We start from the raw sequence: 12,344 nt of genomic DNA on the forward strand, positions 1-12,344 counted from the left end.
TTCATGCCTTCATGATATTAAAGTATATAAATGGAATCAACATTTTTCACTTCTTTCCTACCTTTTAGGAAAGAATCAGAGAAGTGATTTGCTTTTGTAATACAAACTATTTGCTCTGCTGTCATATTCAGTCTCTTTACTCTTATTCATCCACCTCTTCAACCTCCTACAAAAGCCTTCAGGGATGGAGCAACATCTCAAAGAGTGATGGAGGGTATATAACATTTAGTGAGCTGTTTCAACTTTAGCAGTGGAGATTTACATGTTTTCCCCCTGAAAGACTATAGAATAATTTTTAACATTCAGAGCCTAAGACAGAAAAAACAATTACCAAGCCATTATGCAATCATAAAACAGTATACTCTATCGATTTTCTCTTTCTATGTTATACTCTCCATTCTCTTTCTCTTTTTCAATTTTTGCTCTGTGTAGGAGATACCTCTGTTATTCACCCTTGTTTGTTTCTCTTTTCCTTCTAGGCACATTGGAGAGCCAATGGACTGGAAGTGAAGTGATACATGTCGTGTCTGTGTGGAGATATTTAAGTTGACAGTGCAAGACCCACCACACTCTCTTTCCCTGAAATTGTGAAAATGCATGTTGAGAAGGAGTTGCCAAAAGCTCAGAGCACCCTGGATTGTCAAACAATGCCATTCAAGGCAGATACCCTGGAGAGTCACTTGAACCCTAAACTGGCCTCAAGTGAGCAAGAAATAAATTTTTGTCTGGTCACGGAGAGTTTAATTTTTTGTTGTTACTGTAGTATAACCTAGCCCATCCTGACTGATACACTCACTATGCATAACCTATTTCTCCGTTTTGATTTTCATTTTAGGCATTTTAGGTGGTAACAAGGTTTGAGGGAGGCACATGCCACACAATAGCATGAATACCCAATCACCCAATCATCACGTTTATGAACTACAAAAGGATCTACCCATAGGCCTTTCTTCACGTTACTAAATGTGCTTGATCAATCCTCAAATTTAAGTTTGTCAAACATACATATATGAAGAGGGATAGGCATAAACACGATGAAGAACCAGTTTCTTTGGAATATAAAACTAGCAGGAATCTTGTTGATTCAGTTTGGACCACAAGTCCTCACTGGGTGATATGGTAAGTATTTCGCTACCGTTTCTTGAGAAAGATGCCTTCCTATGACTGACAATTCAAGGTACGTTTATGGAAAAAGCACACCCACTGGAACCAGAGAAACTCAGTTTTTTATTCAATTCCACTACCACAAGTTCTTTGATTCTGAATAAGGATAAATTCTTGCAGCCTTGGCAAACATCTGCAAAATGGGGGAATGATGTATCAAATTTGTGGGGTTTGGGAGTGATTAAAGATAATGCAGGCCAGAATATTTAGCACAGAGTTAATAGTCAAGAGGATAAATATTACTGTCATTATCTGTTTTCTTCTAAGATTTTTGGAAATCTACCAGGTGCTAGGGGCCTCAGGGTAGAAAACAAGGTTCCTAATGATATCCCCTTGTTCTCTAGTTTTGATGTCTCCTTCTGTTCAACTCTCCTATGCTGATTTCCCAAATCTTTGCAGGGATTAGTTCCAAATATATCTACTTAGGTAACTGAAGAGAAACACCAGCCAGTACAGCAGTCCCCCCTTATCTGTGGGGGATACAGTCCAAGGCCCCCGGTGGGGGCCTGGATAGTGTTGAACCCTATATATACTATGCTTTTTCCTATATATACACACCTATGATAAAGTTTATTTTATAAATTAGGCCCAGTAAGAGAGTAACAACAAGTAATAATAAAATAGAAAAACGATAACAGACTGTAATACAAGTTATGTGAATGTGGCCTCGCTCTCTTAAAATATCTCATTGCGCTGTACTCACCCTTCTTCCCGGAATGAAACGAGATGATAGAACGCCTCCGCGAGACTAAGCGGGGTAATGACGTAGCATTCTGACGTAAAGTTAGGCTTCTTTTGACGTTCTGCCGATTCGTCAGGAGGATCATCCATCTGCTTCTGCACCACGGTTGGTGGGTGGGAACTGAAACTCCAGAAAGAGAAACTGCAGTTGGGGGGGGGGGGGGCGGAGTTACGGTATTCTTCTCCGGCTAATAATAGTTTTCTTTTTTTTTTTTTTTTAAGATTTTATTTATTTATTTGAGAGAGAGAAAGAGAGATCACGAGCGGGGGCGCGGTGTGGGGAGGATAAAGGGAGAAGCAGATTTCCCATGGAGCAGGGACCCCAACCCAGAACTCGATCCCAGGACCTTGGAATCATGACCTGAGCTGAACGCAGAGACACTCAATCGACTGAGCCACCCAGGTGCCCTAATAATAGTCTTCTTTGGGCAAACAGAATTCCTGAAATGGCACGTATTGCTCACACCACACGTTTTGTTCATGTTATTGACATTTGACTTGGGGCAAGCTTTGTAGAGTGTACTATGTATCAGGAAAGCAAGGTGGGAACATGTTTCCAACCATGTAAGGCACCAGTCTGAGTTTGGGAAGGGATTACTTGGCATAGAATCTCTTGATTGTATTCAGGGAGAGGCAGTGTAGATTAATAATGAAGTATATGGGTTCATGCCCGAGGTCTGCCACTTATAATCTATGTGATTGGACAAATAATTTTGCCTCCGTTTTTTAAATGAGACTGGGAAAATGGTAATGTTACACACATCATTTGCTGGAAGATTAAACAGTTTTTTATACAGCACCTTTAGAATAATGCTTGGTACCCAATAGGTACTATGTTAGTGTTAGTATAATCACTATTGTGCTAGAAGGAGTTTCAGTAGAGGGTTGATCATAGTTTTCTAGAACTTTGATTTATGTTTACACCAGCTTCTCAACTGTACATTATCTGTTTGAGTTATATCCTTTCTTATGAGAGTAATGAGAGAATCCTCTAGGGCTATGGGCCTCCTCAGCTTCTCTTCCTATTTCAAAGAACAGAAGAAGCTGTCTAGAAAAAATGCAAGTAAAAGTGGATGCCAAAGTATCGAGCATGGCCAATGGCAAATGCCAGGGTTTTGCAACAGCCCAGAAATACAGATATTTCTTAACTCTTCAAACTTAAAATAACTAAAGGCCAAATTCTGCTACTGGAAACATCAGGGAAAATTTGAAGTTCCCAGGCCTGGCTGGTCTTTTGCCTGAATGGAATCAGCAGAGGAGGAGTTAATTGTGAAGGAGGAGGACAGAATAAGATTATAATGGACTAGGAATGCACTGGAGGTTTGTTCTAGGCCTTCTAGCCACGCTGTCAGTTGAAGAACAAAAACTACCATGTAAGTTCTAAGTCAAGGCAAATATGTTTTGCATAGTCTAAGTCTGTCATCAAGGAGAGGGGATGCCTCCTTAGTCTGAGGGTCTAGGTTAGTGACCAGTAACTGACAAGGGAACATCAAGGAGCTCTCTGGAGCCTTGTTATAAGCAGGCATGAAAAGTAGCTGATAGAACTGACCCAAGAGCTGCCCTTCTTTGATAAATTAGTTCGCATACTTAAACATTTATTAATCCCTGAATATATGCCAGGCCCACTGATTATGTGAAGAAACAATGATAGAAACAGAATGGAATTTAAGAGCAAGCTGTGGAACTTAGGGACTGATTAGATTTGAGTGGTGGGGAAGAACAGCTAGGGAGACTTTTCAGGTTTTGAGGATTCTAGAAAATAACCATTTTGGGAGGAATGATGAGTTTTTAGTTTGGGGTGCACTGTAATTGCAAGGCTATTAGAATGGGATTTTTTAGCTTTTAAAGACCACTATAAATGGAATAAGGAAGGCAGAAACCTAATGTTAGTGCTTCAAGAGAAATTGGAAGGTAAGGAAATGGAGATAATGATTATGGTCTATTCTTACAAGACAATCGTGAAGGAAGACACACCTGGTACTATAATTAGATAATGAGACATGCGGTAAAGAGAAGAATTTTTTTTTAACTGGAAAAAAAATGGTTTAATAGCCTGATGAAGAGAATAAATTGGGAGAGAGAGATTCAAAGAAATGATGGATCATTGGCTCCAGAAGAGTTGGGATTCAGATCAAGTTTATAAAGAGAAGGAAAATCTCATTATTTGGGATTAGAGGAAAGCAAAATCTCTTTCTTCAAGGGAATGGAAAAGGGGCACCTGGGTGGTTCAGTTGTTAAGCGTCTGCCTTCGGCTCAGGTCATGATCTCAGGGTCCTGGGATCAAGCCCCGCATCGAGCCCCGCATCGGGCTCCCTGCTCGAGCCAGGAAACCTGCTTCCCCCTCTCCCACGCCCCCTGCTTGTGTTCCCTCTCCCTCGCTGTTTCTCTGTCAAATAAATGAATAAAATCTTTTTAAAAAAGGGGGGGGAAGGGAAGAGATTTGTTCTGGGTGCCTAAAATCAAATGAGGGCAGTTATAGAGAGATCATATTTTGGCTAAAAATAAAGACAAACAAAGTGGTTTTTAATGTCAAAAGTATAATGGATCATCTAGAGTGGTTTTACATTATTTTTGACTGGAGATAGGCAAGAAACAGCTAAATGACCAGTTATCAGAAATGTTTATACCTTTGAAATACAGCAGCTCATTTGAATGACCCAGTCCAGTGCTGATTTTCTGATTTGCAGAACTTGTTTTACACGTTTGCTTTCTACTCTAACACCATCTTGGACATTTTTCAAAGACCCAGAGAGCAGACAAATATTGATTTTAAATTAAGCTTGTTGGAAGACTTGAAATCCCATGCTTGTCTCTGGTAGAAGAGGGAGAAGTGCATTTTCACCATTAAATGGCAAGGAAATCAAAGTAGCATTTAGGTTTATTAAACCTAAATTCGGCCATCTGGATCTTTGTAATGCAATACAAATTTGAAGACACATGCCCTTGGAACTTATTTGAATAATGGAGTTCAGATCATGTTGTTGGAGTAAAAGAAAAATATGATTATTCTCTTTCATAATAGGGATGGTTGTGAGGTAGGAAGAAGGGAGCCAGATATGTAGATGTTGAAATATCAGTCATTATCTTATGACCAGCACAATGTAGAAGAGGAATCACCTCTTCTAAAGAATACAATTCTCTTACTACAACTAACAATTATCTTAACACAACCAACAATTAACAATATAGCACATTTCTGACTTCCATTTAAGCAATATTCATCCACAAATAGTTTTCGAAGTGTATGGTTATGTTTTGATTATAATTTTAATTTTAAGCTATTTTAAAATGAAAACATAAAATATGAAAAAATAATATTGTACTAATATACACAGGAAGAATTATGCTGAATCTTGTATTGCTAAATATTCCTGACATGGACAAAAAAATGATTCCTACCTTTTTGTATTTTTTAACACAATTTTAATCACTGAATTATATACTTTGCATACAATAAGATTAAGTTATTTTATAGTCGATCATAGCAAGACACTAAAAGGCAAAGCATGTAATATACTATGGTTTTCTCTTACTCATAGTTACGCTTCTTTCATACGGACTCAGACTACCACATCACACTCAGCTCTGGACTTATCATTGAGTAGCCTCCCACCAGTTTTAGGCCTAAGAAAAGGCAGTAATAGGCCATCTAACTAAACTCCTGAGAGTCATTGGGCAGGTAGAAATAATTGCTCTTTAGGTAGAAAGTACTAGTAGGACAAATCCAAGTAAAAGGGTTGACTATGTTGCAGAAAGTAAAATTACTCTCAACTCTTTTCAGAAATTTCACTATAAGGTGCCATAAGTAGATGCCATGGTGTCAATCAGAGTGAACAAAATTTGTTAAGATACCAAACACAAGATATTTCTATCCTCACAATCTAAAACACTGGGTTTCAAGTAACAAGATCATCTTCTGACAAACATCTTATAATTCCAAAAACTGTCTTTTGCTTCTAAACAAATAACAATTACTTTCTCAAACTGTAAATATTTAAGCAATCCAACTTAATGACGTCTACTCAAATATATTTGTCAATGACGATGGATAAAAATGAGCAATAATGTATGTGAGTCGAACAGAAACAACTCGTTACTACCATAGTATAAGAAGGGAGATATTTTACTTCCCCTTTAATGCCATTTTTTCTTTAGTGACTGTACAATATTCTTTGTCTCCTAGCACTTCCTTTGAAGTTATGAGCTAAGCAGATTCTGCAGAGAAAATATTCTCCTTCCCCCATCTGCCCCTAACCTTATTCATATTAGAGATACTTTGGAAATAATTTGTAGAGTAAGGAAACTAATGGGAAACCATGGACATTTCACAACCACAAGTGATTAGCTCTTACATCAGACAATTCCCAGACACATCAAAGTGAGATGGTAAGCTTTAGCAAATAAAAATGCAGAACACCCAGTTAAGTTTAAATTTCAGATAATAATTTTTTAATATAAATATGTCCCAAACATTGCATGGAGTGCACTAAAATATTACTTTGTACTAAAAATTATTCATTATACAAAAATTTATTCACTAAATAAATTTAGTGCATCATAGTGCACTAAAATTATTTTGTACTAAAAAAATACTCACTGCTTATCTGAAGTTCAAATTTAACTGGACATCCTGCATTTTATCTGACAATCCTCCACAAGGACATTTTGTAGTAGCAATGTCTTTCTCTCCTATTAGACTATGTGTTCCTTTATGGTAGGGATGGAGTAATTCATCCTTGAACAGTCAGCCCATAAAGCAATGTCTGATACATAATGGATATACAATAAAAATGTACTGAATGAATGAATGTAAAGGATGAATTTTAAAGAACTGATATAGATAGATATAAATATTTACTTTGTAGCTTATTTTGTTGGCGTAGCTCGACAAAATAACTATTACTGGTACTATCAAAGAGTGAAGCCAGAGTTTCAGGCCCACCAGGGTTACCCCTTTGGCCAACTGGTATGAGAAAGAGCACACCTGCTATTCTCTTTCTGGCTACAGTTGTGGCTGTGCAGTAAATGGAAATAGACACAACCTTCTTTTTGTGTGTGTGACATCTGGATGCCCAGCTGAAACTTAGGTTACAGTTGAAAAAACCACAGCTCTAGACAAAAACTGAGATGAACACCCACTAGAAGATCCACATCTTCATTTGAATATTGGGGAATTAAGGAGATTATGGTGAACACTGAAGAACTCAACGAGTCGCCCATGAATTACCACTGGCTGATTCTGGACACAAGTCACTCAAAACTCCCAGATGAGACCCCCAAAAAACAAGATGTCCATTCAGCTATGCAACTATCATATTCGTTGTATCTCGGTTTGTTATTGTTTGGGGGGGAAGAAAGTATTATCCCAGGAATGTGCAGAACCCTGCATGTAAATCCAAACTCTCAGCACTGAAAAATGATTGACATGATAGAGCATAACGTAAATAAACTTTACACACACACACACACACACACACACACAGAGTATAAATATAAAATATATTTCTAAAAAATACAAATATGTTAACTTATAGAACATATATGTCTTTATATCTATCGATATATGGATAGATAGGTAGATAAAAAGATAAATTTAGACTCTGAATGAAACCATGTGGTGTTACAGGTTTATAACTTTAACTCACAATGGCTAATGCATATTGACTACGATGTGTCATAACACATCTCAGAAATGATCATGACCCCTGTAAAATTGTGAAATGAGAGATCCAGTATGTTTTTGTTGTTCCTGCCCTTCTGATATCTTCTCTTCTCCCACACCTGGACTGTTGCAATGACCTAATATTCTAAGGACCTGAACCTCTGAGCTTCCCACTCCACCACCCTCCCCGGGACTATCAGATCTACATTGGCTGGTCCTCCAAGTCCATTTTCCATTGTTGTCACTTGGCCACATAAAATTGGTTGCCATTCCTCCCCCTGTACAAACCTTAATAGCAACGTGACTACTCCCTAAGGTGACTTCTGTGCCTTCCCAGGGAAATAACAATCTTTTTTAAATATGGGAATGGAATTAGCAGAAACCACAGGATCTACCTGCCCTTTTTACCAGGGTAACCTTGATTTCAGCAGTGCCTTTGTTTTGTGATCTAACTCAAAAGAGTGACTAGTGATGGACTTTTTGACCAAGTAAGGGGAGATAGGAGGATATTTGTTATTGTTGGATTCTTCTGGCAGGCTGCTGGGGTAGGCTTGATCACTGAGACCTCCTGGAACACCTTACATGTTCCAGAGTAAACCTACCTTCTAAACAGCTGAAGTTCTTGGAAGTTTCTTCTGTGGTTCTTTTTTGCTTGTTACTTCAGGTACAAGCTCTTCCACTAGGAAATCAGTGTTTCCCTTAGTGTGACCCTACTCAATCTGCTCAAATTTAGTTCACACTGTTTTTATAGCACATGACATCTGAGTTTCATTTCCATCTCCACCTCCTTGCACATCAATTTTTTTTCCTGGCTAGTCCTCCTCCATTAACTAAACATCTCTAGGAAACATTCTCTGCCTACTCCAGCTCATGTTAAACTCTAAGCTCTGAAAGCATTTCTAGTTTATATCTACACTTCTTGCTAATGCTAGCAAAAATTTTCTTCCCAGGTGGAAACTCACATGAGCAATCATCAATCCCCATTATAACTTTTACAAAAGTTATAGCATTTTTATACTAATTTATACATGGGAAAAACAAGATCAAGGCTCGATTCTTTAATACTTATATGTACTCCTGAATAAACGTTCCAGATATATTTGAAATTTGTTGCTACATGGCTGCAATCAATTCCTGAAGCAACAGCAAGTGGCATCATTAGCTCTGTACATTTAAACTAGTGTTCAGGGGCTGTGTATATTAGTGGGAACTGGTAGTAATACTCAAAATACATTCAGAACTCAATTTTGTATGTGATAAGCTTGCTTTCTTTAAATATTTAAGCTGAAATACTATTTTAGTACCAAGAACAGGACACAGGAGTACACACTGTACGGATAACCTACATCAAATGGTTCCTAAGAATACAAGGGATGATTCCAGAACTTGACTTTCCGTGCCTTAGAGAGGATTCCTAAAAGGCTCCAAATTGGGTCTCACATAAGTAGAAAAACATACTTATGCCTAAAGGATATAGAAATGAAAAGCTTGGAAAAGCACACGAATTTTCAGGGCTTTGTGCCGTCAGGCTCACGGAGGATACCAGTTGCCTTATCTTTTTCATTTAGGCTTCAGATTAATTCAACAAACATTTAGGGTACACCTACTGACTATTTTTGCCTTTGTGCTAGGAGCTGGGTTAGAACAATAAATAAAGCAAACTCCCTGCCATTAAGGAGTTCAGTCTAGTTAGAGAGACCACCATAGAAGAGAGACCACCATAGACATAAGCATATACGGCGTGACATTTCCAGCTCCGAGGCAGCAGAAGTCATGTATTATAGTTCTTTTGTACATCCTTCAATCACGCAATTAAAAAATCTTTCCGTAGGACCCTGTGCGAGGAGGCACTCGGGTAGTGCCGTCTGGGAGGAACATTACAGAGTTGAAAGTTCCTCCACGCAGCTGTACACAGCACGACAGTTTGATCGGAGCCTGAGGAGGGGGCAGGGTCTCACTGGTCACAGGGCTGGAGATAATTTGCAGTCAACTGCCCTAGAGGTAATGGGGTTTGGAACTACTTTGGTGATTTGGTAAAAAGAAAGAAAACGGAGAGGGGAACCCTGCTTACCCAGGAGCCCCCACCACTTGCTGATTGGACCCACTTAGCATCTGCAGGAAGGACAACAATAAAATGAAAAAACATTTCCAGGGGTGAACCCCAAAGGTCAGTCTCTGGCTGTGCGGGACAATGGGGGTCTGGCCTCCTCTTCTCTTCCAAAAGGGTGAAGGAGTCTTAATGAAGAGACATTTTCTCCGCGAAGATTCTAAACCCCAGCGGGTTCCACTAACTGCAGAGCAGCGAAGCCACCGGCAGGCACCAGGAAGGGGGGGAGTGGAACGGTGGGTGGAGGGGTGTCGCTATGTAAGACGCCACTCTGGGACCCGGACCCTGAGCGACAACCGCACCCCTGCGTCCCTCCGCCCGCCGCGCGCGACCCCGGGCCGGCTGCACGCTCCCAGCGGCGCGGTTGCTGCGCCCCCGCCCCCACCGAGCCGCGGCGCGCACACCAGGGCCGGAGCGCGCCCCCGGCACACAGGCACCGCTGCGCTCCGAGCGCTCAGACCTCGGCCGCAGCCCGCAGAGACCAACTCTCGCGCTCCCGCCGGCATGCGCCTCGGCTAGCGGCTCCCGGTTCCCCCGACCACCGCGCGTCCTGCTTCCGATTAGTCCCGTCTTCTTCTCAGTCTCTCCGCTGGCGCTCTCTCGCTCGCTCTCTCTCTTTTTCAGACACACTCACACACGCACACACACACACACAATCTCACACCAATCTGTACACTGGAGGAAAAAATATTTCCTTCGCGCCCCCTCCTTGTCCACCCCCCAAGAAGCTGAGCTGCCGCGTGGTGGGGGAACCCCCGGACCTTCTGGAAATGCTAATCCTAAAGCGCTTCCTCGCTTGTATCCAGCTCCTCTGTGTTTGCCGCCTGGGTGAGTGATCAGACCTCAGTGGGGTTTCATCTCCGGGATCGTTTGGGACACAGTGGGGGGATTTGAGAGCATTATGTACTTGCTACCGCCGCCGCCATCTAGCAAGGAGGGAAAAGGCACGGTGGACTGGGGATCCCACGGGGTTGGCGGCGCCGCGATGGGTGTCAGCGGCGTGGGAGAATGCACCCCGTCCCCACCTCTCACCTCCACCACCTTCCATCCGCCCGCGGGGAGCTCGGCCAGAAGGGAGAGGCTTGCCATTCTCGGTTGCTGTCCACACAGCTCTTGTCTCTCCTGTTTTGCAAAGTGTGAAAAGATCCTTTTAAGTACACATAAGAAGAGAAGTACAACCAAGGTGCGGTGCTTCGTATTAGATAGTGTTTTTGCTTTTAGATTCATTATGGGCTTGAATGAAAAATACACGTGCCCGATGCGAGTTACACACACACACACACACACACACACACACACACACACACACACACACACATACACACACACTCCGAAAAGGTAGTAACAGGAACAAGCACCAACCTGACTTTTCAGTGTTTCCCAGTACTTTTAATTTAGTCACATTCAAGTCTGGGCAGTTGCGTTAAAAAAAAAAAAAAAAAAGTTGCAATCAAAATTTCTATCAACGTTCTGCCACTGCTGCCAAAGTCACAGGAAAGTTCCAGGTTGATGTATTTATTCATGGATTCATCTTTCATCCACCACTTTCCAGGTTACACATTCAGTACTGAAATTGCACTTTGAAACAGCCAGTTAGAATTATTTACCTGGGATGCAGATTCCAGTGTTCCAGTCATTTTCCAGAAGAATTGTAATATTGGATTTTTATATTTTATTTTTTAAAAAATCTTTTTTCCTTCATGAAGATTTTCTATTACGATGGACTATAATAGGTTTGGAGGTATAACCTGAAAGTTAGAAGATGTACCTCCACTTGTGAATACACATATTTTACTCTTTTCAGTTGGAGGATCCCAATTTTTTTAAATTTTAGATTATTCATTGTAGATATTAACCTACATTTTTATTCAATATAGATGGTGCTGCTCTTGGCACAGTAATCTTTACAAGGAGAAATCATTTCTTGTTCTAACTAATGAGAGTTACATTTCAAATATGGTGATAATTGCCAACAGCCCCCCAGATAATGGACATAATTTAGATTCTGAAAGCTTCACAAAAATACTCAGGAGATGATGTGATACACAAGGTTGACATTTAAGACTAGCAGGAGAGTCTAGTCCTGGTTTTCTCTAAAACCACAGAGTTGAATCTGGAGGGGGGGCTGGGGAAGACATTTTTTGAAAGTGCTGTGCTCATCAAATACACACCTGTTGAATTTGCATTTCTATTATAGATCTGCTTTAACAAGAAAGCCAGATCCTTTTGGTACTTAGATTATTATTTAAAATAAATCCCATTGTATGGGGCGCCTGGGTGGTTCAGTCCTTAAGCATCTGCCTTCAGCTCAGGTCATGGTCCCAGGATCCTGGGACTGAGACCCATATTGGGCTCCCTGCTCGGGCAGGAAGCCTGCTCTTCCCTCTCCCACTCCCCCTGTTTGTGTTCCCTCTCCCACTGTGTCTCTCTCTGTCAAATAAATAAAATCTTTAAAAAATAAGTAAATAAAAAATAAATCTCACTGTAGTACAGAGATAAACCAGAGAATATTGCTTTGTATGCCATCAGAACCACTGTTTTGAACATATTGTGAATTTTTAAAATTTGAGTTATAATTTGCATAGCACACAGTTCATCTTTTTCAAGTGTACAGTTCAGTGGGTTTTAATATACTGACAAAGTTGTACAACCATCACCCACTATCTAATT

General features: G+C 40.5%; 1 protein-coding gene and 1 non-coding gene across 5 annotated transcripts in view; one reads left to right on the forward strand and one right to left on the reverse strand.

Annotated features, from left to right (window-relative positions):
* Positions 1-824: 824 nt before the first annotated feature.
* On the reverse strand, positions 825-933 carry LOC113912105. Its single transcript, XR_003516724.1, has one exon. It is a non-coding gene; the product is annotated as a small nucleolar RNA U13 (small nucleolar RNA).
* Positions 934-9,948: 9,015 nt separating this feature from the next.
* The window catches only part of PTPRZ1 (protein tyrosine phosphatase receptor type Z1), a 166,074-nt gene continuing 163,678 nt past the window's right edge, over positions 9,949-12,344 (forward strand). Inside the window, exon 1 of one of the 4 annotated variants that reach the window (XM_027574176.2) lies at positions 9,949-10,502. In XM_027574176.2, the coding sequence (XP_027429977.1) occupies positions 10,445-10,502 (58 nt within the window). In that variant the 5' untranslated portion in view covers positions 9,949-10,444. The remainder of the gene's footprint in view (positions 10,503-12,344) is intronic. The other 3 variants (XM_027574175.2, XM_027574173.1, XM_027574172.1) reach the window with 3 other exon arrangements.

Source organism: Zalophus californianus, chromosome 12 (assembly GCF_009762305.2).
Source record: "Zalophus californianus isolate mZalCal1 chromosome 12, mZalCal1.pri.v2, whole genome shotgun sequence".
In the NCBI taxonomy this organism is placed as follows: Eukaryota; Metazoa; Chordata; class Mammalia; order Carnivora; family Otariidae; genus Zalophus; species Zalophus californianus.